This window comes from Aegilops tauschii, chromosome 6, assembly GCF_002575655.3.
Source record: "Aegilops tauschii subsp. strangulata cultivar AL8/78 chromosome 6, Aet v6.0, whole genome shotgun sequence".
Lineage (NCBI taxonomy): Eukaryota > Viridiplantae > Streptophyta > Magnoliopsida > Poales > Poaceae > Aegilops > Aegilops tauschii.
Genome location: NC_053040.3, coordinates 22,837,040 through 22,864,904, shown reverse-complemented (window position 1 = coordinate 22,864,904; position 27,865 = coordinate 22,837,040). Strand labels below are relative to the sequence as shown.

Sequence of the window (27,865 nt, the reverse complement as noted above, 5' to 3'; positions counted from 1 at the left end):
GGAATCAGAATTATCTAAGGAACGGTCGAGAATAAACAAGATCAATGCCGCAAAAAAGGAGCATTTCCATACGCTGGGGCTAGGTGGCTACGCAGTGGCCCGGTCTAAGTGGGATAAGTCTGAGCAACAGATGTTGGATGCAGGGGTCATTCCCGTTAAATTGAGCTGGCCGGAAAGGTGCAGGACTTGGTTCTATGCGCATGGGGGGCGTTGGACCCGAAGACATGCCAGGTTTTGAAGAAGGCAAGTCTTAAAGGAGCCGACGACAAGTTACTTGTTGCAATAGAAGAGGCTCGAACGGGGGTGTTCATGCCCAACAGAGAGAACGACGAGCTTACGCGTGCCCTGGGAAATCCTGAACACCCGGGAAGAACACGAGGCAAAGGCATTGTTCCATGGTATGAGGGGTTTGCGGACTGGAACGCTGACTACAGAAGTCGTGCGAGAAAGAGGATGGAGGAGGAGAAGAAGAGGAAGATGGAGGAGGAGCAGAGGAAGCAGGAAGCAGAATGCCTTAAAGGCCTAGAATCAGCGCACGCGGAGTTGGCACTCCAATTCTAGTGGCAGCAGCAGCAGATTGACTCACTTAGCCAAGAAAGGGGGTCTCAGCAGCGGCAGCAGCTACCAGATGATCAAGCATTGGATAGCACCATCGCATCCATGCCAACAAGCAGCGTGGGTTCCGCCCCGGGCGAGGCACTGCTGGATAGATACCTTGTGGATGACATCATGGAGAACACTAATTGTGAGCTACACTTCAAAATGAAGAACATATCCATGAAGGTGGCGGGCGCCGTTGCTTATACAAATCCCCCCGAAGCAACCATCCTTTGCAACCCGATTCCAGCTGGCTATGCTCATGTCATGGTTGATGAAGTGGTGGCACAATATTCTGGGCTAGAGCTTGACATTCCTGGAGATGACGACGAGCACACACTGGGAGAGGCCATACATCGTATCATCCTATGGAGAAAGGATCGCATCATCTTTTCAAGGCCACCAACACCGCGTCAGCCGACTCCTCGTCGAAGTCCGCCACCACGTCAGCAGACTCCCGCTCCTCCAAGTCATCAGCCACCGCCTCAGAAGAGTCGTGCTCCTTCAAGTCCGCCAATGCGTCAGGCCACTCCTCCTCCTCCAAGTCTGGTACCGCGTCAGGTCACTCCTCCTCCTCCAAGTCCGGCAACGCGTCAGCCCACTCCTCCTCCTCCAAGCCAGGCACGTCAGCCGTCTCCGCCGCCTCAGCGGGCTCTGCCGCCTAAGCAACAGCGGAAGAGAGCCGCCGCGGCTATGGCACCTAGCGGTGCAAGTACAGGTACAGGAGGAAAGAGATACCAATTTGGCCCAAGCCTCGCACCTCTTCCGAAGAGGCCTTACGACATGACCGAGGAGGAAAACGAAGCCGAAATGAGGGCCCAATTGGACGCCCATTTTGGACCGAAACCGCCACTGCCGCCAAAGGAGAAAGTGCCTGATAAAGTCGTTGACCACTTTATTCGTATGGCAAAACAACCAGCTCCCAAGCCTAGGGACTCAGACTATGAGTGCCATATCAAGAAGGGATATAAAGCACGAAATAATGAGCCGAGCTCGAGCTCTAGCCAAGCACCTGCCAAAAAAGCGGGAAAACTGTTCCCCAACTGGCAGAACAGGCGGTGCAATCGACCCCCCCCCCCCCCCCGCTCATTGTACCAACACATGCGAGTACCAGCACCGATCAACTGGTAATAACCGACGCTCATAGAAGGATGGTTGAAGAGGCCCAATGCACTGTTTATCAACTCCTAGGGATCGAGCCCATGGATACGATTAGAAAGGAGGACGTAAAACGGAAATGTCTGCAACGAGCCTCTGGTGAAGCATGAGGAGGTCAAGTTTCTAACAACGAGAATGTATGAATTGCATCAATGGTAAATGAAAGAAGTCAAGACTACCAATCGAGACTCTCTCATGGTGGAAGTACCTAAAGGCTATTACTACCATGAAAAAGCTCTGTGGGTTGAGTTTCAAGAAATGTTTCAGTTATTCAATCAAGATGCACTCGACAAATCTATCGTCAGTTGCTATTGTTTGTAAGTGGTTTCTTTCTGTAATTAATTTAATTCTCCAGCTAGCTGTAGTGCTCGTTCTATTCGTTACCGGTAATTATCCTCACTATATTCTTTTCTGTGGTATTATGCAGAATGAAGATGTGGAAAATGAAAAAAGTTGGGCGCTATGGAATTGGGTTCATGGACCCAAATAGCATTAATGAAATGACATGGTCACAAGAAAATGATCGACCATACGTAGAGAAAAGCTTCCTAGAGTTCTTGAAGCGCCTAAATGCCTGTCCAGAAATACTACTTCCTTACAACTTCAAGTGAGTCACACTGTCTTGTACTACAAATTATGTTTTTGCTTACTAGCTAGATGATAATAAGTGTATAGGGTTTAGGGTAGTTGATGAGTTATGCACATGCCCGCTTAATTATACATGCAAACGTGTGCGCATGCAGATACCACTGGATCTTGTTAATCATTGAAGTTGACGAGGGGAAAGTTCAAGTACTGGACTCACTACTTACAAAAGATAGTGACTACGAAATCTTGAAGGGGATGGTCAACAGGTAATTTCAATCATTATCGAACTATATGTCGGCCTCTTTATAGTTCGTCATTTCCTGATATCAACTAATTAATTAATAACTCATTTATTCATTTTCTTTGCCGGCGGGCAGGGCTTGGCAAAAGTTTATCAAACAGGTTGATGGCCAATGGAGAAAAGAGCTGAAATGGATCCGACCCAAGGTAATTAATTAAGTAGCTAGTACCAGCTAGCTACCATATCTCTTTAATTCTAGTTTTAATGCCATTAATTATCATGCTTTGACTAATTATTATCTGATTGAATTCTATTCAATTCTCGCAAAGGCCCTGAAGCAGGCGCAGGGGACTGATTTATGTGCGTTCTACGTTTGCAAGAACATTCGCATGATGACTACCGGAAGGAACAGAACCGATAGAGACCTCTGGGTATGTTTGCCAGAACACTATTCATAATTTTTACATCATTATCTCATATATATACACACAACTAATAATACATGTATATTTTGATCTCTTCTTTAAAGATGAAGGAGATGCGAGATCAACTGCTACCGGAGGCTCGCGTACGAGCACTTCAAGAGAAAATAGCGGGATCTCTGCTCGACCATGTCATAGATCCCAAATGAGAATTCTATTACCGGATACCGACGTGAGGACTACATGTAATGATCTGCAAATTGTAGGAGAAATTGTATATACCAAATTGTAGAAGAAATTGTATATACCAAATTGTATATATACATGTGTATGATCAGTTCTACGAGAAATTCTATTTATATATGCATAATGTGTACAATATGTAGTATCATAAAATACCAGCAAATAAAAAAATTAAATGGAAAACACAAAACTAAAGGAGAAATAAAAAATAAAATAAAACCCCCAAACTTTTTAGTACCGGTTGGTGTTACCAACCGGTACTAAAGGTCCCCCCCCCCCCCCGCTGGCTCGTGCCACGTGGTGGCCCTTTAGTGGCGGTTCGTGTTGAACCGATACTAAAGGAGGGGGACCTTTAGTCCCCACCCTTAAGTGCCAGTTACAGAACCGGCACTAAAGGGCCTTACGAACCGGTGATACAGACCGGTTCTGCACTAGTGTAAGCTTGGGAATGCTGATACGTCTGCAATGTATCTATAATTTTTTATTGTTCCATGCTGTTATATTATCATTCTTGGATGTTTTACAATCATTTTACAGCAACTTTATGTCATTTTTTGGGACTAACCTATTGGCATAGTGCCCAGTGCCAGTTGATGTTTTTTGCTTGTTTTTTTACTTCGTAGAATATCAGTACCAAACGAAGTCCAAATGCTACGAAACTTTTTGGAGATTTTTTTGGACCAGAAAACAACTTGGGAGCCAAGGAAGCACCTGCGGGGAGGCCCGTGGAGCCCAAAAGACACCAGGGCGCGCCAGAGGCCCCCGACGCGCCCTGATGGGTTGTGGGGTCCACGGGGGTCTCCTCCACCGCCTCTCAGCTCTATAAATACCCAAATATTCCAGAAACCCTAGAGGAGTCGATGAAACACAATTCGAGCCGCTGCAAGTTGCAGAACCACGAGATCCAATCTAGAGCCCTATTCCGGCACTCCGCCGTAGGGGAACATGATCATAGAGGGGTTCATCATCCTCATTGGTGCTCCTCTGATGATGCGTGAGTAGTTCACCATAGATCTAGGGGTCCGTAGGCAGTAGCTAGATGGCTTTACTCTCTTTTTGATTCTCGATACAATGTTCTCCTCGATGTTCTTGGAGATCTATTTGATGTAATGACTTTTTGCGGTGTGTTTGTTGGGATCCGATGAAGTTCAAGTTTATGATCAGATCTATATCCATGAATATTATTTAAGTTTCTTTGATCTCTTATATGCATGATTGTTATAGCCTCGTATTTCTTCTCCGAATCATTGGTTTAGTTGGGCTGATAAATTGATTTTTCTTGCAATGGGAAGAGGTGCTTTGTGATGGGTTCGATCTTAAGGTGTCCTCACCCAGTGACAGAATGGGTAGCGAGGCACGCATGTATCGTTGCTATTAAGGATAAAAAGATGGGGTCTATTCGTACATGAATAGATTTTGTCTATATCATGTCATCGTTCTTATTGCATTACTTCATTTCTCCATAAACTTAATACACTAGATGCATGTTGTATAGTGGTCGATGTGTGGAGTAACAGTAGTAGATGCAGAATCGTTTCGGTCTACTAATATTGGACGTGATGCCTATATACATGATCATTGCCTTGGATATTGTCATAATTATTTGATCTTCTATCAATTGTCCAACAGTAATTTTTTTACCAACCGTATGCTATTTTCTCGAGAGAAGCCATTTGTGAAATCTACGGCCCCGGGTCTATCTTTTATCATATTGCTTTCAGATCTATCTTTTATCATTTTATTTTCGGATCTATTATTACAAAAACTCAAAAATACCTTGCTGCATTTTTTGCTTACTTATTTTATTTCATGTTTTATCCAGATCTATTTATCCAAAAAAATACAATTTAATCTATCTTTTTATCGGGGAGGGATTGACAACTTCTCTTACACGTTGGTTTGCGAGGATTTGTTCTTTGTGTGCAGGTACCGTTTACATAGTGTTACTTGGTTCTCCTACTAGATTGATAACTTTAGTTTCATAATTAAGGGAAATACCTACCGTGACTATACTAAATCATCCCTTCCTCTTTGGGGAAATACCAACACAGTCTCAAGCCACATCACATCCCCTTTGAACAAGTCTATTGTCTCTGAACCGTACTGCTGGTCTCAGAACACCGACAAAGACCAATAACTGAATGCCAACACTCAACCAACAGATGATGCCTTCAACAAGATAATAACGCATGTTCTCCATTGCTGAGCCCAACTAATAAAGGGTAGAACAAGAGTTTTTACCTTGGACATGCAGTGCTGTTCCAATCACAATTTTTTCCTTCCTTTTTGAGTTGTTTTCAACATAATTTTGATGGTGGATCCTGTAAAGTCACGTCAGGCAGTACTTCATGCCAGGTCGTAGTTATCCACCCTCCGCAATGATTCTATACCACACACCAAAAAAAAATCAGCTCTCAACAAATATGAAATATCTACCACGCTTCCACCACCACACAGGAAAAATCTCTAGGCCACACAGAAAATACAATTCAACCTCACCTATAGCCTGCTGTTGAACTCTAAACTGTTATTCCGACGCTTCCACCACACCATCCTCAAGCTTTTCCAGAATAGTACTGGCGGACATGGGCATCGCAGGTGTCCTGTTGTTCCTCTTCCTGCTCCTAGTCCTATGTCCGCTGCTGCCAAGATCGATAATTGTGAAAGCATCGGGGCTCAAGGGGACACTTCCCTCCGCAGCCACGCTCGCCGACTGTCCAAAGCGGTGCGGCAATCTCACCTTCGATTATCCCTTCGGCATCGGGCCCGGCTGCTTCCGCAATCCCGACTTCGAGCTCACCTGCGACGACACCTCTCAACCGCCAAAGCTGCTCTTGTGCGATGGCGCCACTCAGGTTTTCCAAAACATTATTACTGTTGATAACTTCTCTCCGGTGCTGTACAGCGTTTTGAACCTCCGCATCCCCATTAACATTTCGCGTGAAATTCATATGAGATCTGGTGTGGATGTTTACCATATGTACTGGGAATCTCCGGGGAAATCCTTTAGTCTCTTAGGTGCCCAGCTTAATATAACCGGTTGTAACTTTCATGCGTACCTGGTCGGCAAAGGGACAGATTCAGTCATACATGACTGCGCGGCTTCCTGCCCCGTTGAAGGAATCACGGACATGGTAGCTAGGGAGATCTGCAATGGTACTGGGTGTTGCTCCATTAGTTTCAGTAATCTTGGTTTTGCGTCTCGCACCTTTCACCTCAGATTTGTCCGTCATGGACATGACAAGCACAACCCAGGCAATGATGGTAGCTCCTTAGGGGACAGGATACATATAACTAGCTCACCCTCACTCCAGTGGAGTATCGTTGATCAACCAAACTGTCATTACACAGAGGAAAACAAGACAAACTATGCTTGTATTAGCAAAGACAGCAGGTGCCTCAGTGCTGATGGTTTTGGGTACTACTGCTACTGCAACGACGGATATGGAGGCAATCCATATATTCTCGATGGCTGCTCACGTGACACTACAGGTACTACTTGCACTGTATTTATTAATCTTCTTTTGACGAACAGTACTGTCTATAAAAACTCATGTTGCATTTTTTTGGTTCGCCGAGATGCATATTACTCCCTCTGTAAACTAATACTCCCTTTGTCCGGAAATACTTGTCGGAGAAATGGATAAAAATGGATGTATCTAGAACTAAATTGCGTCTAGATACATCCATTCCTCCGACAAGTATTTTCGGACGGAGGAGTATAAGAGTGTTTAGATCATTAAAGTAGTGATCTAAACGCTCTTATATTAGTTTACGGAGGGAGTACCTGAGAAAACATGTAAATTAATGGTAGTCAACTTTAAACTGCCTAGTGCTTACATCATTAGGAACCACACTAATATATTTGGATGTGGTGGTTTAGTTTTCAAATCACAATTTCTTTTTATGTGTACATCGAATTTGCATGTACAGTGCACCATACTTGTAGATTAATTTTGCACAAGTATTAACAATTTCGTCAGTGTTTCCGCATAGAGCATACATCCGGTGGTAGGAACAGCAAATTCCAGACTGTGCTGTATTCTTTATACTTTATGATCTTGCCTTTAAGCGGTCTAGTTGTAACTTTGTGAGCCTTTACCCCGGCCTTTTTTTTGTACTGCCTCCGATCCATAATAAGTATCGCAGTTTTGTCCACTTACTACTATCTTTCAAGATAAGTATTGAATTTAATTATGAACTTAGTGTCACGACGGATACAGCCACCGCGGTGCCTCATTTCTATTTAACAATATGCCGTTAAGGGAGCGAACTTCCCCCTTTAATCACGTTTTTTTATCACTGTCAACACTGAATTGACCCTTTTTTTTTGTTTTTTGACTTGTAAATCGAATCTTGATTTAGAATTTTGTATACAGATAGATGCATGGTATATCTATGATATTTTGTTTTAGCATTGTTTCGTAACATGTGGGTGTACCAGGGCTACCCAAGACGTGGGAGCATGAGAGATTCATTCTTTGTATTCCCCTGCTTAGATGCTACTCCATCCGATCCATGTCGCTGCGACACTTATTTTGGATCAGATGGAGTAGCATCTAAGCAGGGGAATACAAAGAATGAATCTCTCATGCTCCCACGTCTTGGGTAGCCCTGGTACACCCACATGTTACGAAACAATGCTAAAACAAAATATCATAGATATACCATGCATCTATCTGTATACAAAATTCTAAATCAAGATTCGATTTACAAGTCAAAAAACAAAAAAAAAAGGGTCAATTCAGTGTTGACAGTGATAAAAAACGTGATTAAAGGGGGAAGTTCGCTCCCTTAACGGCATATTGTTAAATAGAAATGAGGCACCGCGGTGGCTGTATCCGTCGTGACACTAAGTTCATAATTAAATTCAATACTTATCTTGAAAGATAGTAGTAAGTGGAAATTTTAATGTTAACCATAGCAAATGCAAATTGGGACATGAATTTGGTGCACGTAAAATGAAAAGGCAGGGGTTTCTGTCAAAAAAAATTAAACTAACCCATGTAAGCAAGCAATTTTCCTTAATAAATGATAGTCTGCGTTGCTAAAATTTTGTGGCAATACACTCATAACAGTGTTTACCTCTTCGTCATACTAGGCTATATTCCCATGCAACAGAAAGAGGATTGCACTCGTTCGTGTGGCAACGTCAGTGTTCCATACCCTTTTGGCTTGGCGGAAGGTTGTTTTGCAAGAGAAATATTTTACCTCAATTGCACAAATACAGCATCACCTGTTCTTTTGATCGATGAATACTTCCATGTGACCAACATAAACGTTAATGAGGGACTCATTGAGTATGTGGTGCCCGGGACTGGAACAGCTGACAGCAACATAGCTGATTACCAAGGGCAAAGATTATACTATACAGGTTCCAATCGAACATCCTCTCGGCAGTGGGCAGTTGCCAATTTAACTTGTCTGGAGGCCCAACAGAATATCGCAGGGTATGCATGTGTGAGTTCCCAAAGCACATGCTTGACTGTTACTTCATACCGTGGTTACTTTGGTTATCGCTGCAAGTGCAAGGATGGCTTCCATGGAAATCCCTACATTAAACAAGGCTGTGAAGGTAAAACCCTGATCCTCGTGTTCGTAAACTGTGTCACCGATCATTTGCAACTCATGGACTACCTCTAGCATGGAAGGAGAATTCACTTTACCGATCAAGAAAACATTTATTCTGCATGGTTTTTTTCCACAGTACCATGAAAAAGAAACAAAGAACTGAAATTAAATGCACAGACAACTGCCATCTAGCCAGTTGGTATAATTTATCAGAACTCCATGCCTCTGAATTGCCTTTTTTTTAATTAGCCTGTCATCATATTTTTAACTAGCGGAGTGACCCGCGCATTTGCGCGGCTAGACTCTTTCGTGTATTTAATTTGCGTAGTATAATATCAACTTTAGAAGTTCGAGAAACTTATGATAAAAGTATTTCATATTTTTGTAATAGAGACAAATATAGATTCAAAAAATGAAGAGTCATCAAAAATTGTTCTCAAGTCATTTGTTTTTAAAAGTAGACATATATTTTAATTAAAAAACTTATTTGATCCTTACCACCTAGATGTCGTTGACATATAAAAAATAGCATAATTAACATTTACATATTTCAAAATATTAGTCAATGATTTGTGGATGATTTTATAAGATATAAATTATTTCAATGGCTTGTTCCTAAATCCTACGTTATTTTCTTTTTAACCCACCATGTCATTACTGCCTTGAGATGCTTCATGCTTCAAGTCAATATGATTTATCTGTTTATATTCAGCACTACCGCTAAAACATGCACTCTGTCCAACTCTTATCTCTGTTATGCTTTGTCGAAGAATTAAATTAATCTTGCATATCTGGTGCTCTATTTTTTTTGCATCAGTTGCAGAATTCTATCGTTTACATATAATTTTCTGATGCGTTTTAAAATTTTATCTTGGTTATTTTTTTTTTTCTAAAATAATTTATTAGCTGGCTTCATTAGTGTTACTGGGACATATACTGCCCTTATAAAAAGATTCATGCATAGTGTCCTGATGATATGCGAAATCGAGGAAAGTTGATTTTTTGCAGATACAATATGCTACGAACTATTATCATATTACAATGTATAATCCATAGCTAAATTTTAGTAAGTTGTGATTTCCCCAGAAAATATAATTGGTTATTGGTTTTCTTTTTTTTAACACAGTGTACAGACGCAAGCGCTCATATACACGTGCATACACTCACCCCTATGAACGCATACACGCACACCCTACCCCTATGAGCACCTCCGAGAGACTGAGCCGGCATATCATCTTGAAATTTACGAAGTCACCGTAGGCACCTCGTCGTCGACGGAAACGTCTCCTCCTACTGAATGCGTATCGCCAGAAATCCTGAAATAAATTCAGAAATAAATGCGAGCATCAGGATTTGAACCCTGATGGGTTGGGATACCACAGTCTCTCTAACAATCCAACCATAGGTTGGTTCGCGGTTATTGGTTGTTTGACACAACAACTATCGTTACTTATTTTTAGAGGACATGGATTCCGGTCATGATTTATACTTTTTCTTGGCAAGGATCTCGTGACAGATAGTGCTTGAAAATCTATGATGTTCCAGTCGGTCGGAGACTCCATAACATGATTTGTCCAAATTAATTTAATAGTTGAACGTAAATATCTCAGAAAAATTGCATGCAAGAGATGAAGGGAGAAGCCAAAATTGAGAGGGCAAATTGTGCATGCATCCTTCGCAGAGCTACCCGTACGTTTTTTGTTTTAATTCCATCTGTTGGGCACATACAAATCGGGATTAGACTCCGGCTCCTCTACCAATCCAATTCGATCCACATGGTGTAAGCTCTGTGTCTGTGCAGCGCCCCTCGCCAAGCTTGCTTTAGTCTGCTCGCTCCCTGTGCAATGTTGCTTTCACGCATCGCTCTCACTCTCACCTATGTCAACCAATGATTAGAGCCAGGAGGTTTTAACGGCGCAGCGCATTGGAAACACTGAGCTGCCCACACGGCGACTGAATATTCAATTATTCATGCATGTATGCGGGTTTCGGGAATTCAATCGGAAACCTGTGCGCCGTCGTCGTCCGACATGGTTTCTTCTCGATAGATCAAGCTCGCTCGTAGTACACCGCACCGTAGATTCGACAATCTGGGCGCATGTATTCGTTAGAGACCTTCATTAGCCATCCCCGCCGCATCCAGTTACGCGTGATAAGAAAATATTCAAGCCCAGCTGATCAAAATTGCCATGGCACGGTGGTCACCAGATCCTCTACAGTTGTTGGACGTCACACCCCTGATTGTGCATTGGGGTTGCCATCGATTCAAACCGCCTCGTTGATTTCTGATATCGATGCTTCTCGCCAGACTGATATTGCCATACGGATTACGGACTCGTCGAATTACCTTGAGGTACTTCGTTGGCGTGAGATTTCTGTTCCTCTGGAGGCTCGAGCTATCTTCATAGGCGCGAGATGGTCATTGTCGTCTCGAGCTCATCGGAGGATTTTTACAGGGCTAGGTCCGCTGCCATCTTCGGATTCCCGACGTTGTCTATGGTTGATACGGCACAATTCTCCAATGCATGTCGTTGTTGTAAGCCAGACCGATGAACCTTGGACATATACTGCCTGTCCTTTGTGCATAACTTCGACGATCAAATCGACACCGGATGGATCAGACCGAAGGAGCTCCAATCACATCTTATATGGGTCAAAGAGACCTGATGTATCCAGCGATGGATTTGGACTCTAAACTCGAGTTGACGCCATCGATCGGAGCCACCAACATGGCCTTCAGGCGCCGTCACTTATCGCTAGATCGATATCGCCTTGGTCGGCTCATCGTCATCGGAGCCCAACCGCTGCTGCCGGCGTGTTATGTCTGGCGTATATACGTGCGTGTCCTTGTTCTTTTTTGCTTGTGTATTCGAGAGCCTTTTTCGTCCGGCCGGCTTGGTATTTGACCCAGAATACGTGGAATCCTTCCGTAACAGCTCCTATGTACGGCCGAGTGGTTTGCTTTCCAAATTGCATGTGCGTGTTGATGCTGGACACGTTTCCGTGTACTTTTTAAACTTTCATGTAAAATTTGATAGATCAGATCATATTCTTTCCTTGCTTAGCTGATAGATCTCCACCGTTTATACATATTAGTCTAACGATGACAAATCTCCACCGTTGGTTGTTTGTTGTTTATAATATAATATAATAGATAGATACATGTTCATATTCTTGTTGGACTCCTGAAAGATGTCCGATGCTGCTTGCATGTTTTTTTAAAGACTTTCTCGTACTTTTTTTCCTTGGTACGTGATCTAGATCGGTATGATTTTTTCTTTAATAACAATTCGTATTCTTGTTGATCTCCTCGAGGATGTCCGATGTTGCATGCCTATTTTTTGGAAAGACTTTCACGTACTTTTTTTCTCCTTGGTGCGATGACCTAGATTGGCATGGTTTGGACGTGTCAAACGTTCCAATATACATGAATCTGTACATGACTATTGTTGTACGTAAATTTCTTTACCTTTTAATCTCAACCATTGAAATTAAGATCAACAAAGCATATACTTCTGTTTTATGTATATAATAGATATCTACAATATAAAATTTCCTCATTCCATAGATTATGCCTTTGCACCTGAACAGGATATACATGGCTAACTGCAGATATCGATGAGTGCCTTGCACCAAACAATTGTACCGGGATATGCCATAATACTGTCGGAACCTTCAGTTGTACTGATTGTCCTCCCAAAACAGAGTATGATCCCACAAAAGGGCAATGCACTCCAACGAACCAGCAAAACCTCCTGATAGGTAAGCCCTTTTTATTTGTGAATACATCAGCGAGAAGGCATATTACTTACGGAGCATCTCCATTGTAGGTATTATCATTGGACTGTCCAGTGGGGTTGGCATTCTACTCCTGAGCTTATTTGTCATATTCTTGTAGTAACATGGAAAAGAAACATTCAAAGGCAACTAAGAAGGGTGCATTTCCGAAAAAACAAAGGCCTTCTCCTGGAACAGCTGATAGCATCCGATGAAAATGCGAGTGACAAGGCAAAGATTTTCTCATTGGAAGATCTGAAGAAGGCAACAAATAACTTTGACCCAACGCGCATCTTGGGGCGTGGAGGCCATGGGACGGTTTACAAAGGCATATTAGCTAACAAACAAGTGGTGGCAATAAAAAAGGCAATGGTTATTGAAGAAGATGAGATCAATCAGTTCATTAATGAGGTTGTAATCCTCTCGCAAGTTGATCACCGGAATATCGTAAAGCTCTTTGGGTGTTGTCTTGAAGCTGAAGTGCCATTGTTGGTATATGACTTTATTCCTAATGGTTCATTATTTGGGCTCCTACATGGAAATTCAAGTAGTGAACTATCTTTGCACTGGGAGGACTGCCTGCGGATTGCTGCAGAAACTGCAGGGGCTCTCTGTTATCTCCATTCGTCAGCTTCAGTATCAGTCTTCCATCGTGATGTCAAGTCCTCCAATATACTCTTGGATGGAAAATGTACTGCAAAACTTTCAGACTTTGGTGCTTCAAGATTGGTCCCCATTGACAAGACCCATGTTGTTACAAATGTTCAAGGAACTCATGGGTATCTGGATCCAGAGTATTTCTACACTGGTGAGCTAAATCAGAAGAGTGATGTTTACAGTTTTGGCGTGGTGCTTTTGGAGTTGCTCCTTAGAAGAGAGCCTGTTTTCACAGTTCATTCAGGATTCCAACAAAACTTGTCCAACTACTTTCTGTCGGAGATAAGTACGAGACCGGTTACAGAGGTTGTGGCCGCTCAGGTCCTTGAAGAAGCAACCGAGGAAGAAATGGAGAATATCGCCTCGCTTGCAGAGATGTGCTTGAGGCCGAGGGGCGAGGAAAGACCTACCATGAAGCAAGTTGAGACCAAATTGCAGATTTTACAAGCAAAAAGGCTGAGTGCTCGACGCTCGTCCAGTTACTAGAGACAATGATGCAGGGAGAGAACCGTTACTGAATGCAAGAACAAGAGCTAATTATCAGTCGTTGAGTGTAGATTTGGAAGACACTGCAAGTTCATCCTGGCAATCGAGCAAAAAATGCTACAGCTTGGAGCAAGAGTCCGGGTCATCAAACACTGGACGACGTTAACAGTGTTAGTCTGGAGTGTTCATATCTATTATAAATATTTCAACTATTTGTTTGTGTAACGGACTGCAAAAAACTGATTTCGAACCAAAATATACTCTTCTGTTAGCACCCAGTACACCAAGACCGTGCAGTGCTCAAGCGTACAGCACGAGACGACATTGCTGATGGACGGCTTCCAGCTGCCAGGAGAAGCAACCGGGTCAAGAAGCCCAGCTCCCGAGGGGAAATACCCTCGGCTGCTACTTCCCATGTCTCACTGTCCATGCCGTCCATAATCATGCCCATTGCTATGAGCACATTCTGTATTGCAACTGTATCTTGTAATGAAGTAACTCAACTCAAATTGAAGTAATTTCTCTTGTATAGAATTCATCAAATCAAGATCTCTCATTGCTTCATCAAATTTAGATGGTTCTACGACCGAGACAGAAGAGAAATGCTTACATAAGTTAGCTAATCGAGTAGATGGACCAGCATGATTTACGTCGGCGAGGATTAAGTCGACGTCCGATCGATTTGCCACTCAACGCAAAGGAGGATTTGCATTTACTTCGGGCTGTGCATTATCATCATTGACATCGTTTATTCGGGCTGAGCATTATTCTCTGGATCAGCATTGTTCTCCACATTTGCATTTTTCTCGGCAGCAGCTCGACGAGTTCTTTGTCGGTACGGAGGAGAATCATCAGAAGAAGAATCCAAAACATTTGCTTAGACTTGTTTGACTCCCCCGATAGCCATGGAACGAATAGCTTTATCAACTGGAGGTTCATCTATGACAGAAGGCAGGTGCTCTTTTTGCGAGCCGTTAGATTCATCAAACCGCACATTTACAGTCTTCATAACGTTTTCAAAGTGGGAGTTATAGACACGGTAAATATGCGAGTTTGGGTCATGTGCTCAAGGTCGACATTGTCCAAGAGGGCCACGTCCTTGGACTGGATGCAGAGGATCTTGAGGCGGCACTGGAGCACCGGGTCGAGGTTGTTGGTGAGGTTGGTGGCGTTGATGATCATGACCATCACCTGCGTGTGCTAGCAGAGCCAGATCATGAGCATTAGCAGCTAGGACACACCTCGTCGTGCGTCTTCTCGTGGTTGGGCGCAATTGTGTCGACCTTGTCCATGAAGATGAATAGATGATGGACGGCGCCTCGCCTTGGGCGTGTTAGACAATAGGATAGATAGAGTTGTAGTTTAAACTCATATATCTCTTTCTATCTGTATTCCTCTCTATTCAAACTACCTCCCACGATCTCCTGTAATCCAGACGTATCCTAGCGATCGTCTCAACTTGTACGCCCACGGCAGGCTGTTCGCCAGAATCAATATATACCCGCGGCCACCTACGGGTGGTAGTACGCTTCCCATATCATCTTTCATGGTAATTAGAGCATCTTCTTCCTAGACCAAGAGAAAGAGAAGAGATCGCATCTAGCCTATTCCAACCTCGCCATGACTACGGCCTCCACCCAATCCAGCACCATGAGTGCGCTCACCACATCTCTTGCCTCCGCCTCCACCTTTGCCCCCTCATCATCCAGCGCCTCCCACACCATACCCCTCGGGTCACCACCACAGGAGAAGCTCACGAGGAATAACTTCCTCATGTGGAAAGCCGTCGTGTTGCCGCAAATCAAGGGCGCACGGACGGCTCACCACCTTGATCCGGCGAGCCAAGCGCCACCGGAAACACTCACCATCACCAAGGACGGCAAGGAAGAGCAGATCGCCAACTTCGCCCGCGTTCTCTGGTATGCACAACAGCAGCAACTTCAAGGTTTTCTGATGGGCTCTCTGTCTCGTGAGATCCTTGCACAGGTCGTCACCCTTGAGACGCCGGCGGAGGTGTGGGCAGCGATCCACGCCACCTTTGCTGCCCAAACTCAGGCGCAAGCCATCAACACGCGCATCGAGCTCACAAACCTGAAGAAGGGGAACCTGAGCATGACGGAGTATCTTGCTAAGATCAAGATGCTCTCTGATGAGATTGCATGCACAGGGGCGGCGCTCGGCAATGCTGAGATCGTCTCCCATGTTCTGGCCGGACTTGACCTCGACTACAACCCGGTGGTCTCGGCCCTTGCAGCACGGGTAGAGCCCGTGACTGTCCAGGAGCTCTTCAACCAGCTCCTCAGCTTCGACGCGCGGCTCAACCTTCTTCACGGCATGAACGTCCGCCAGTCGTCCGCCAATGCGGTGTCCCGCGGTCGTGGAGCAGGTCGTGGGCGTGGTCACCAGGGCCGCAACCGCAACAATAGCAGCGGTGGCAACGGGCGAGGGCGCGGGAGCAATCAAGTCGCGCGATCTGGGGGCGGCGGCTTCAACAACACCAACAACGCTGCTCCTGGATCCTCTTCTTCAACTCGGGTCCGGTGTCAGCTCTGCAAGAAACCAGGCCATGAGGTCATGGATTGCTGGCACCGCTACGATGAGGACTACCTTCCTGATGCACGCCATGCTGCAGCAGCTATCCGTGAGCAGCAAGGAGGAGATGGCACTGTCTGGTATGCCGACTCAGGTGCCACTGATCACGTGACCAGCGAGCTGGAGAAGCTCGCTATGAGGGAAAAGTACTATGGTGATGATCAGATTCACACCGCAAGCGGTGGAGGTATGAAAATTAATCACATCAGCCAAGCCTCTATTAATTTTCCCACATCTAACCGTGATCTAATCTTAAAAGATGTCCTTCATGTTCCTCAAGCCGACAAAAACCTTGCCTCTGTGTCTCGTCTAACTACCGACAATAATGTTTTCTTTGAAACTCACCCTACCTATTTTCTTATAAAGGATCGGGCAGTGAGGGAGCTCATTCATCACGGTAGATGCATTGGAGGACTCTACCCCATCACATCCGGAGCACTTAGTAAAAGGCGTCGTCGTCAAGTCTACTCCGTCGTCAAGCCCTCCTTGGCAAGATGGCATCAAAGATTAGGTCATCCATCGTCGGTCATAGTCAAGCAAGTAGTGAATAAAGACAATCTTCCATTGTCCTCTAGTCAAAACAATGAGTCTGTTTGTGATGCTTGTCAGTGTGCAAAAAGTCACCAACTTCCTTATCCCAAATCAAATAGTGTGTCTTATGCTCCTTTGGAACTTATTTTCAGTGATGTATGGGGATATGCAAGAGATTCTTTTGGAAGAAAAAAATTCTATGTTAGTTTCATTGATGATTATAGCAAATTCACGTGTATATATTTGCTTAAATATAAATCTGAAGTTTTCTCTATCTTCCAAGAGTTTCAGAAGTTGGTAGAACGCCAATTTGATAGAAAAATCAAGACAGTCCAAAGTGACTGGGGAGGAGAGTATGAGAAACTCAATTCATTCTTTCGCAATATAGGTATTGCTCATCATATCTCTTGCCCCCATGCTCATCAACAGAACGGTTCTGCCGAACGCAAGCATCGGCATATCGTTGAAGTAGGACTATCTCTTTTAGCCCATGCATCTATGCCACTCAAGTATTGGGATGAAGCCTTTATCACTGCCACTTATCTCATAAATCGTTTGCCTAGCAAAGTCATATGTAACTCTACTCCTTTGGAACGATTGTATAATCAAAAACCCAACTACAATTCTCTGAAAACTTTTGGGTGCGCATGCTATCCAAATCTTCGTCCATATAATCAACATAAGCTTGAGTTTCGCTCAACCCAATGTGTTTTTCTTGGATATAGCAATCTTCACAAAGGGTACAAGTGTCTAGAAGTATCGTCTGGACGCATATATATTTCACGGGATGTTGTGTTCGATGAAACAATTTTTCCGTTTTCTAAACTCCATCCCAATGCCGGAGCACTTCTTCGAGCTGAAATAGCTCTCCTTCCAGATTATATGCCCAGTTCTGATCATGGGGGGGGGGGGAATTATGCCAGGCTGCAGATGTGATTAATTCAACAGAAAAATTTAATTCAGGTGTTAAGTGTGCAGATAGCCATGATTTTATGCAAGGAGAAGGAGACAAAACAAGCGCTGGATCCCAGGAGGATTTCCCTGGCAGCGACCCTGTGCGATCCGAGGCGGATTCGCCTGTCAGCGCTCTATCCGAGGCGGACCTGGGTGCCTCACGCGCGGCAGACGGGCCGGTGGCCGACCGGCTGGGCCCCGCCATCTCACGTGGTACGCGGGCGGACGAATCTCCACGGGCCATGCCAGAGTGGGCCGGCGCAATTGCCGACCAGGCGACAGGCACGGGGGCCATCCCTGGCGCTGCACACACCACGCCCGAGGAGGCGGTTTCCGAGGCGTCCAAGGAGGCGACTACAGAGGATGCCGCACGGATCGCGAGGGGGATTCACTCCTCGGATCGGGAGCAGACCAGAACAGCGGATCAGGTGGGATCCTCTGTGGCTACTCATTCCGCTGGCTCTGGTGTGCCGGAGCCTCCACGTCGCTAAACAAGGTCACAGTCTGGTATATGCAAGAGAAAACATATACAAATGGAACCATAAGGTATGACAAACTTAAACGTGCCTTTCTTGCTAGCACGGGTGAGCCAATTCATTTGCATGATGCACTTGCTTGTCAAGAGTGGAAGAAAGCCATGGATACTGAGTATGAAGCACTCATAAAAAATAAAACATGGCGCTTAGTATCCCCAAAAAAGGGTCAAAATGTGATTGATTGTAAATGGGTTTACAAGATTAAGAGAAAGTATGATGGTAGTATTGACAGATACAAAGCTAGATTAGTTGCTAAGGGATTCAAGCAACGGTTTGGTATTGATTATGAGGATACGTTTAGTCCCGTTGTTAAATCAGCCACTATTCGTCTTGTACTGTCTATTGCCATTTCCAGAGGTTGGAGTCTGCGTCAGCTAGATGTTCAGAACGCGTTTCTTCATGGTGTTCTGGAAGAAGAGGTTTTTATGAAGCAACCACTAGGATATGAGAACAAAAACACACCTTACCATGTTTGCAAGCTAGAGAAAGCCTTGTATGGTTTAAAACAGGCCCCAAGAGCCTGGTACTCGAGGTTGAGCACTCAGTTACAACAGCTTGGGTTTACACCATCAAAGGCTGACACTTCATTGTTCTTTTATAACAAAGGCAACATTACTATGTTTGTGCTTGTTTATGTTGATGATATTATTGTTGCTAGCTCAAGTTCAGATGCCACCACTTGCTTACTTAAGGATCTGAAGGTGGAGTTTGCTCTCAAGGACTTGGGAGATCTTCACTATTTTCTTGGTATAGAAGTTAAACATGTGAAGGATGGTATACTTCTGACTCAAGAAAAATACACTGCTGATATACTCAGGAGAGTAGGTTTGGAAAAGTGCAAGCCTGTAAGTACACCCATCTCAACTTCAGAGAAACTCACAATTGATAGTGGGGTAGCACTTGGACCAGAGGATGCAACAAATTACAGAAGTGTTGTGGGTGCATTACAGTATCTGACTCTTACACGTCCTGATATTTCTTATTCTGTGAACAAGGTATGTCAGTATTTACATGCACCTAGTACCACTCATTGGACAGCAGTTAAAAGGATTGTGAGATATCTTAAGTTCTCAGAGGGATTTGGGCTTCAAATTACCAAGTCTCCATCTACACTTGTTACTGCTTATTCAGATGCAGATTAGGCTGGGTGTGCTGATGATAGAAGATCAACAGGTGGTTTTGCTGTATTCCTGGGAACAAATCTTGTGTCATGGAGTGCAAGAAAACAGGCTACTGTCTCAAGGTCTAGTACTGAGGCTGAGTATAAGGCTCTAGCAAATGCTACAGCTGAAGTAATGTGGATTCAAACGTTGCTATATGAGCTTGGCATTAAAACTCCACGAGCTGCAAGGTTATGGTGCGATAATATTGGTGCAACCTATCTTTCAGCTAATCCTGTTTTTCATGCACGAACAAAGCATATCGAAGTTGATTTTCACTTTGTTCGAGAAAGAGTATCTCAAGGACTTCTTGACATAAGATTTATTCCAACTGGTGATCAGCTGGCTGATGGGTTTACAAAGCCTCTCACGATGAGAAAATTGGATGGCTTCAAGTACAATCTCAACCTTGGTAAGTTTCCATAGAGGTTCGATTGAGGGGGAGTGTTAGACAATAGGGTAGATAGAGTTGTAGTTTAAACTCATATATCTCTTTCTATCTGTATTCCTCTCTATTCAAACTACCTCCCTCGATCTCCTGTAATCCAGACGTATCCTAGCGATCGTCTCAACTTGTACACCACGGCAGGCTGTTCGCCAGAATCAATATATACCCGCGGCCACCTACGGGTGGTAGTACGCTTCCCATATCATCTTTCAGGGTGAACACCTTGCGCAGGTCGTCCCGGCTATGGTTGTCCATCAATGACATGCTTTCTAGTCCATCAGTGAAGTTGACGGCGGACTCGGACGCGATCGCGCGTGAGCAACATCTTGCCAGTCCCGGGCGGGTCATAGAGCAGGATTCCCTTGGGGGTCTTGATGCCAAGCATCTTGAACAGCTTGGGGTGGCGCAGCGGCAGCTCGACCAGCTGGCAGATCTACGCGAGCTGCTTCCAAACGCCATCGATGTCGTCGTAGCCTGGGCCCCGAGCCTTTCATCGTCCTCCTGCTTGAGCAAACTCATGTTGTCACAGAAAACCCCCGTGCGGTTCGTCATGATGACGCACTCGTCAAGGTCCGTATCGATAACCTTGAACTCAGGGTAGTAGTGATATCTTAGAGAATCTACACCTGTGCGCCCCAAACCCTCCCTATATGCCCGGGCGAACGGTCCCGGTCACTAACCGGTCAAAAAAATGCGACCCAGACGGCCTCCTTATACCCGCCTTAAACGCCTTGGCTGACCAGCACCCATCATATCCAGCCCAAATCAAGGCCGATATGGGAAGGCCCATGCACGCCTGGGCGCGTCCACCACGTCGGACTGACCGCATGGACCCACGCGAAATAAGTCACAAAACCATCGGTCTGACGAGCATCTCCTACAATTTTGATGAGGGCAGCAAGGACGCATTGAGGGCTTCACGTGGCGCCACTCCGGTGCGTCGCCCAATGTCCGAAGACTGGCTATTTAAGCCGGACGGTGATCCCAAGCCTAGTTGCATCCCATTTCCCTATGTGTCTTCCTTCCCTCCGTGCTGCCACTCACCCATCCGCTCGCGTCTGTCGCTAGCCATGGCCCGCTGGAAAGTCACCACCTATGACATGCTCACGTCAGAGTGATGCCTACAGCTGCTGGAGGAGATCCGGGGTAAGCGTGAAGCCTGGATCACAGTCGGCCTGCCTCCAGACTTGTCGGAGCCAGAGGAGGATGAGGTGGTGAAGGAGGAGGAGGTGGACTCGACCATGAAGGCGGATGAGGCAGATCCGGTGCTTACGGGCTTCGGCATGCCCGAGGCACTGACGGAGTATGAGGTGCCCTAGGTGGAGGAGGCGGCGGTGCAGGCGACCATCCTCGCCTCCATCTAGTCGGAGGCAGAGGTGGAGGCCAACCGCCGCTTCCTCCGCCAGCGAGCGGTGGAGATCAGTGAGGTGTTCGTCGATATGGAGAAGGAGCCGACGGAGCCGAAGTTGAGTCAGACGGCCATCTACCTGGAGCTCGGCATGGAGATTGTCGACATCTCCGACGACGAGTAGTAGGCCACCTCAGGTTATGTACATAGTACACAGATTTTGTTTTGTATGAATTTAAAATATCAAATATGAGGTATTCAGATGCAGAGAAGGCATTTGAGGTCCCGTATTTGGTGTTTGCGGCTATATATGCTCTTAGCGTCGCATAGCGCAATGCGCTATAAATGCTGCCCATCGTCTATCCTTTGCGTCGCGGAAACATGGTTGGCATTTCGTTCACTTCGGAGGGCTATCTTTGTGGGAGGGGGAAAGTTCGGCAAGATACCAACAGTACAAAAATAATCACATAAGTTCAGCCTGTCCGGCCGTATTTACCGTTCTGGACCATTATATTGTATAGTTCAGACCGTTTTGCATACAACGAAGATAACTGTTTTCAGGTTCAGTGACTAGTAACAGAAATGTGCATGGTTGAATTCCGACGGCTAGACCTCGAACGCTAGATAGATAGATCATGGTCACCTTGAAATCACCTTAATCTGTGTGTCCATGGCCTGGAAAAGCTGCCAACTCGCAATGCATTACCGCAAAAAAGAAAAAGAAAAACCCTTGCAATGCATTGATGTATATGGGCCAGCACTCAGACACACTTTTTCTTTTTGGCGCTCAAAAGAAAAAGGAAAAAATCAGCATAATCTAAAGCCAACTTAGCATTATACTAACCGCAGCGCTCTGTTTCCAGATTGGCGATTCACTCGTCTCGTGATGGCCCGTTCCAATCGTGGAAGTTACATAATGGTTTAGCAGGCAACAAAAAAACCCGGAGATTTACAAAGTGGTCGAAATCGGCACAATGTGGTTCTGACGGTGAGGTCTTTGCCCCGAGGGTCTCTTCCTCCCCAACGAGATTGAGCATAAGCATAAGCTTTCGGATGTCAAAATGATCTCATGAAAATTGGCCGCGTGCAGTCTGAGCACGAAAACCGTGATGATCAGCTCACCCTGTTTGTGCACATCAAAATTGCCTCTTTCAGCCCTTCCTTGTCTAGTGATGTCTCCACCATCACCTGCACAGGAGTAGGCCAACACTATGTATCGTAAGCGGCTGGAATTTTCAGTATCCTTTACTGATTCGATTAAGCTTAAATTCGGAAGCTCGTACCTCTTGCACATTGTTCCCATACCGCGCAAGGACCTTGTACTTTTGGCCAACCAAAGATGCCATATATACCTGGTAAGTGACAGATGGTTTCAGTTCCAGGAACCAGGCTGCATAATTGTGTGACCACTAAACATTCTGAACATTCATTTTACCTGGAATGTTGGAGCTAATCCTGGGCTCCGGAAGAACCTTCCTTTATAAACATCTTTAACTTGCTCTATGTTTTTCAGCTCCTCAATAAGGGAATCCACCTCAGGCCACTAGAATAGCCTAGATTTTAATACCCAGAACCCTCAAATCATGCTCAATGGAAAATAAGCTCGTACATACCTCAAAATCTGCTTGTGCAGGTTCTAGAGATCCATCAAGTGACGCTTCATCGCCAATGACTGCTTCCAAGGCTCCTACTGGCGGGCTTGGCTGCATAACAGGGGAAAAGCAACTGAGAAAAAAAACTATCTGAAACTAGTGAGTTAACACTGAGAAAACATGAGGACAATGGGGGGAACCGCCGAACATCCCAGTACCTTTACATCTTTAAGTGACAAAAAGATACGGCTATTGTTGAAATCCAGTTGAATAACTTTAGCATCAACAACCTGCAAACGAAAATAACGTTAGCAGCCAAAATTAAAATAGAACTATGAGCATTTTAGCGTCACTGAACTGCGTTGTTAAGTATAGAATGACCCATGTAAGAAATGAGGAAAATACATGGTTATTTCCAAGGAAAACATAAATTCATTATCCAGAGATTAGCAGCTTCAATAGAAAACTTAGAAGAGCAAAAGACTAAATAACAGAACTAATCACAATTGCTAAAGGATTACCTGACCAATTCTGTAAGAAACTGATGGATCTAAGGTCTCATCCCAGGACACTTCCCACTGTTGAATCAGTGCAGGAACTCCTTCAACCTTTGAAGGAAACAGTTAGCTGCTGAACTTGAAGGAAAAAGACAAACAACAAAAGGAATGAGACCTACCTCAACAAATATCCCAAAGTAAACAAATCGCTTGATAGTGCATGTGACTATATCTCCAACATTAAGCCTAGCCTGCATAATAAGAAAATTATATTTATGGTTGTGTGCCAACAGGATCAGATACACAGGCAATGCCTTCACTCCAATAGGATACTAAATGCTGCCAAGGATCTATTTCAGCTCAAGGAATGACAGTGTCACCAAGACTAAATTTTTCTGATTATATTAATGCGAAGGGTGCAGCTAGTAAGAACTACGATGCACGTACAGGAAGCTTAATAAATGTTCTTGAGCAAAACTTAGCTAAATCAATGAGACAATTTGATTTGAAATATTTAATAGGTTTATGTGATTTCATCATAAAATCGAGAATTTTAAAGAGTCCAGAAGTACCATCAGGCTTTTCCTTTTCTGAATCAACTCGTCACTTTCTTTTGGCCTCATGGAGAAAAATAGTCGCTTGGAATTTCTATCAGCCAGGACAACTGACACTCGGAGCCTCTGCAAAACGATGGAAATGTTACAAAAGAATGCAAATGAGTAGTTTAATATTGGGACACGAGGACCAGAGTCATACTTGACCGATAAATGATGATAAGAACTTGGATTTCTCTTCATCATATGTTCGAAGAAGTTCTTCAAACTTCAGCCTAGACTGCAGAGTTCCTTGGTCCTGATGAGCTACTTCTGAAACTGATTCTGGTTCTATGCTCCTATCACTAACCTCGGAACCTTCCTCCATGCTCATACTCTGCTTGTACAAGGAAGGATCACCACCCTTCCTTCTTAACCAAGTCTCAAAAGCTAAGAATTTCCATTTTGTAGCAAGATTACGATATGGTAAGAAACCTATCATTGAGTCGAGTGACACCTGGTGAGGATTTCAAGACAAAGCTCAGACAAAAACAGGGATATAATATGATAAGAATAAGCGATTTCAAAAGGACCAAGTACATACCACAAATCCCTTCGCACTGCAGTTAATAAGTTCCACCTCAACCCTTTCTCCAGTACTTGCATAATGCTCTAGCCTTGTCCAGTCACTCTCAGTAATGTCCTGTATTAGTGATTCGGTAGCTCAGTATTCATATTCGCAAGAACTAAAAAGGCTAGTAGGGGGCGACTATCTCCTCCCACAAAAGTTGCATTCGCTCCAGTAAGTTCTGTTGTTATTTGTGCACAACAATCAGATGATGAAGCTCGAATATTCGGAGATTTACATTACCTCTAGTGTTGATGATAAGACATTGCCCCCATCGTCAACATAACTTTTTTTACCATCACTATCACTTTTCTTCTCAGCATCCACTAGAGATGGTGAAGTTTCAACAGGCAGGTCTTTCCTACAATGTAATAATTGCCACATTAGCTCGGCAGGTGAATCAACATGGAGGAAACCACAAAGACAATATTAGTTCGCAAACACACGAGCAGAGACAAAGGGGATAAATAGTGCAACTTGAGCTTAACCGAACAATTGGATACCAAGTGATGAAAATGTTCATAAAAATATAACTGTAGCATTCCATCAGAATGTACCTCGGTCTTCCTTGCAAGAAAGCTTGCATAGAAAAATTGTTGTCGGTCACTGATGGTTTATCCAGAGCAGGCGAGTCTATTTGTTGAGTTAAACTTTCCTCAGATGGTTGCAGTCCTTGAGAATACTAACATAACATTAGCGCCATGGATGATAGAAGACTAATTACAGGTCTCTTATGCCTTCCTTACCTTCCTCACGTTCATTGGTATCCTCTCCAGCAGCAACTAAGGTCGAGCCAAGTGCATTAGCAGTCTCTTTTGTGGCCTCTGGCTTTTGAAGAAGGGAAATGTTGGATAAATCCTCATCCATATCCTTCCTCATTTTCAAGTCGACATTTGGTTTCATCTTCAGCTCCGACTCCTGTTCATCATCTTCACTCTGATGCACAACGGGTTTACGCAAGGTGACGTCCACAATATCCTCTGTTGTGGTACTTCCAACCTCACTTAACTCGGTCCCTGCAGCTAAACTCTCCTTGCTAGGCCAACTATCTTGCACCAGCTTAGCTTGTACTTTTGGTTTGCTCCCCATTGGCCGCATCAAGGTCAAAGAAGGCTTATTTACCTTTGGTTTGCTCACTGCTGGTCTCATGAAAGTCAAAGGAGGCTCAGCTTGCTTTGGTTTGCTTCCTGCTGGCCGTATCATAGCCAAAGAAGCCTCATCCAGCTTTGGTTTGCTCACTGCAGGCCTTGAAACACCCAAAGGTTGTTTTTCTTTCATTGGTGCGCTTATTGCCTCTCCTGTGGTGGCAGTCTTGTCCGTCTTATTAGCCTCCATGAACTCCTTCAAAATAACATCCAGCGTGTCCTTTTTGCTGGCAACTAGTTTCTCTACATCGAGGGATGAAGCATCCGGGTCTGACTTCTTGAGCAGTATCTGAAGTAGTAATTCCAGAACATGTAAGGGGTCACAATTGCTGAGAATAATCAAGCGACATAAACCAAACGTTTCAGAAGTTCAGAACACAACACCAATGTGTACTGCCAACTTGTCATATTGTGTGACAGACGGGTTCATGGTTAAAAGATCGCAAGAGCTAAGCAATATATCAGGGCTCGTACTTGAAATCTCTCTACTTCCGTACTTGCAAATAACAGTAACACAGCTAGCATACTTGCATTCTTGTAAAATGACAGTAATACACCTACTCGCATAAGGAACTGCTTATGAGTCTCTGACGAATAACAACAGGGAACAGTCTGTGTTGCTAGAAACTTCCCAACCAATATAAAACTATAATTGTCTATTAGAAACAAAATATTTTAGAAAACTAGTTTGGCATGATTGATATAAACTACTCCATCCGTCCCATAATATAAGTGTTTTTGACACTACACTAGTATAAAAAATGCTCTTACATTATGGGACCAAGGGAGTAGTAAACTGTGAGTCCCAACTTAAACTGAAGCTAATACACAGGAGGGCCATCTAAAGTCAAACACAGATAACAGCACATGGGACACTGTATATTACTGAAAGTTGCGGTGGTTTGTCACTATGAAGATAGAAATTAAAGTAATGGAAAATGCAGCTAAGTTTGAAAACTAAACTACGCGCAAGCATTTCAACAGAAATGCTCACTGCCATCATACCGCTACAAAATATCCCAATATCTCATAGAGAAGCATATAATGATTTGCATTCTGAATTTCCAATGTTCAGGTGAGACAGCATTTCAAAACCTTATCCAGTGTGTAGGGACGAGACGAACTACAAATGAAGGGAACAGAGTAGCGACCTTGGCGAGGGTGAGCTTGGGGTCCTCCCCGAGGAACCGCCCGAACTCGAGCTCCATCATGTCCCACTTGTCCAGAGCCGGCAGGTCCCCTCCGTCCCCGCCTCCGGCGCGCGGCGGCGGCGCGCGCACGAGGCGCACCCGTCCGGCTCCGGCGCGCGAGGAGGAGGAGGAGGAGGCCCCTCTGCCGCCGCGGCGTCGGAGCGCGACGGAGGGCCGCGCGGCCGCGAAGACGCCGGCCGCGGGGGCGGCGGCGAAGGCTTCCATGGCTGGCCGGAGAGGTTTATTGGCGGAATGGAGAGGCGCGGTCGGTGGTAACGGATAAACCTGCGGCCTTGGCCCCCCTTCTCTCCTGGCGGGGAGCCGGTGAATGGCCGGATTTCCGCCGCGTGGTGCAGGCTCCACCGTCCGATCGTAAATCGGTTCTAATTTCCAGATTTGCTTACAGAACACAGAGGATTTCTATTTCTTCCTGTTTTCTCTTTTTTGGTGCAGGGATTGAATTGTGTCTTGTGGAAGCTCCTTGGTCACAAGCACTGGAAATAGTTGGAAAAAAAAACGACCACACGATAAGATTTTTGGCTAATGGTTCTGATGGTTATATATGTATATATCATCACACAAGAAGATCATATTATGGAGAGTGCCGCCTTTTGGTGCTCGAGCTCCATGGAGCTCGTTTTTGAAAAATCAAAATAAAAAATCACATTTCAAAGTTTCAAACAATTCTAAAAGATACAGGTTGACACATGCATGTACACTACATGTGTGAAAATCTTCATGAGAAATTACTTTTTTTTTCCGCATGTCATGAGTGTTGGGGAACGTAGCAATAATTCAAAATTTTCCTACGTGTCACCAAGATCAATCTAGGAGATGCTAGCAATGAGAGAGAGAGAGGGAGTGCATCTTCATACCCTTGAAGATCGCTAAGCGGAAGCGTTACAAGAACGCGGTTGATGGAGTCGTACTCGCAGTGATTCAAATCGCGGAAGATCCGATCTAGCGCCGAA

General features: G+C 44.6%; 2 protein-coding genes and 1 pseudogene across 3 annotated transcripts; 2 read left to right on the top strand and 1 right to left on the bottom strand.

The window, feature by feature from the left end:
- Positions 1 to 5,725: 5,725 nt before the first annotated feature.
- LOC109785210 (wall-associated receptor kinase 4-like) lies at positions 5,726 to 14,099 on the top strand (annotated as a pseudogene).
- Positions 14,100 to 15,360: 1,261 nt separating this feature from the next.
- On the top strand, positions 15,361 to 21,493 carry LOC141025727 (uncharacterized). The gene is made up of 8 exons (XM_073501641.1): positions 15,361 to 16,519; positions 17,827 to 18,245; positions 18,554 to 18,624; positions 18,709 to 19,348; positions 19,496 to 19,925; positions 20,243 to 20,430; positions 21,089 to 21,271; positions 21,326 to 21,493. Exons 1-8 carry the CDS (start codon positions 15,361 to 15,363, stop codon positions 21,491 to 21,493), a joined length of 3,258 nt encoding a protein of 1,085 aa, XP_073357742.1.
- A 629-nt stretch (positions 21,494 to 22,122) lies between these two features.
- On the bottom strand, positions 22,123 to 27,191 carry LOC109785209 (uncharacterized). 2 transcript variants are annotated; one of them, XM_020343821.4, is made up of 14 exons: positions 26,856 to 27,191; positions 25,306 to 25,993; positions 25,117 to 25,231; positions 24,803 to 24,920; positions 24,536 to 24,634; positions 24,155 to 24,448; positions 23,971 to 24,078; positions 23,578 to 23,649; positions 23,423 to 23,509; positions 23,120 to 23,191; positions 22,923 to 23,012; positions 22,745 to 22,852; positions 22,593 to 22,661; positions 22,123 to 22,497 (listed from the first exon to the last, which is right to left on the bottom strand). In XM_020343821.4, exons 1-14 carry the CDS (start codon positions 27,117 to 27,119, stop codon positions 22,423 to 22,425), a joined length of 2,259 nt encoding a protein of 752 aa, XP_020199410.3. In that variant the 5' UTR covers positions 27,120 to 27,191; the 3' UTR covers positions 22,123 to 22,422. The 2 variants fall into 2 exon arrangements, with proteins under 2 accessions (XP_020199410.3, XP_073356978.1); XM_073500877.1 differs by having other exon boundaries at positions 25,306 to 26,411; positions 26,486 to 27,144.
- Positions 27,192 to 27,865: the final 674 nt, after the last annotated feature.

Coding starts and splice junctions, on each gene's coding strand:
- LOC141025727 (XM_073501641.1), top strand. CDS start 15,361: ATGACTACGGCCTCCACCCAATCCAGCACCATGAGTGCGCTCACCACA. Junction 18,625..18,708: donor GCTAAGGGATTCAAGCAACG/GTTTGGTATTGA, acceptor TGCCATTTCCAG/AGGTTGGAGTCTGCGTCAGC. Junction 19,349..19,495: donor TTTCTTATTCTGTGAACAAG/GTATGTCAGTAT, acceptor GATGCAGATTAG/GCTGGGTGTGCTGATGATAG.
- LOC109785209 (XM_020343821.4), bottom strand. CDS start 27,119: ATGGAAGCCTTCGCCGCCGCCCCCGCGGCCGGCGTCTTCGCGGCCGCG. Junction 23,192..23,422: donor TTTCTTACAGAATTGGTCAG/GTAATCCTTTAG, acceptor TTTCGTTTGCAG/GTTGTTGATGCTAAAGTTAT. Junction 23,013..23,119: donor TGTCACTTAAAGATGTAAAG/GTACTGGGATGT, acceptor CCTGTTATGCAG/CCAAGCCCGCCAGTAGGAGC.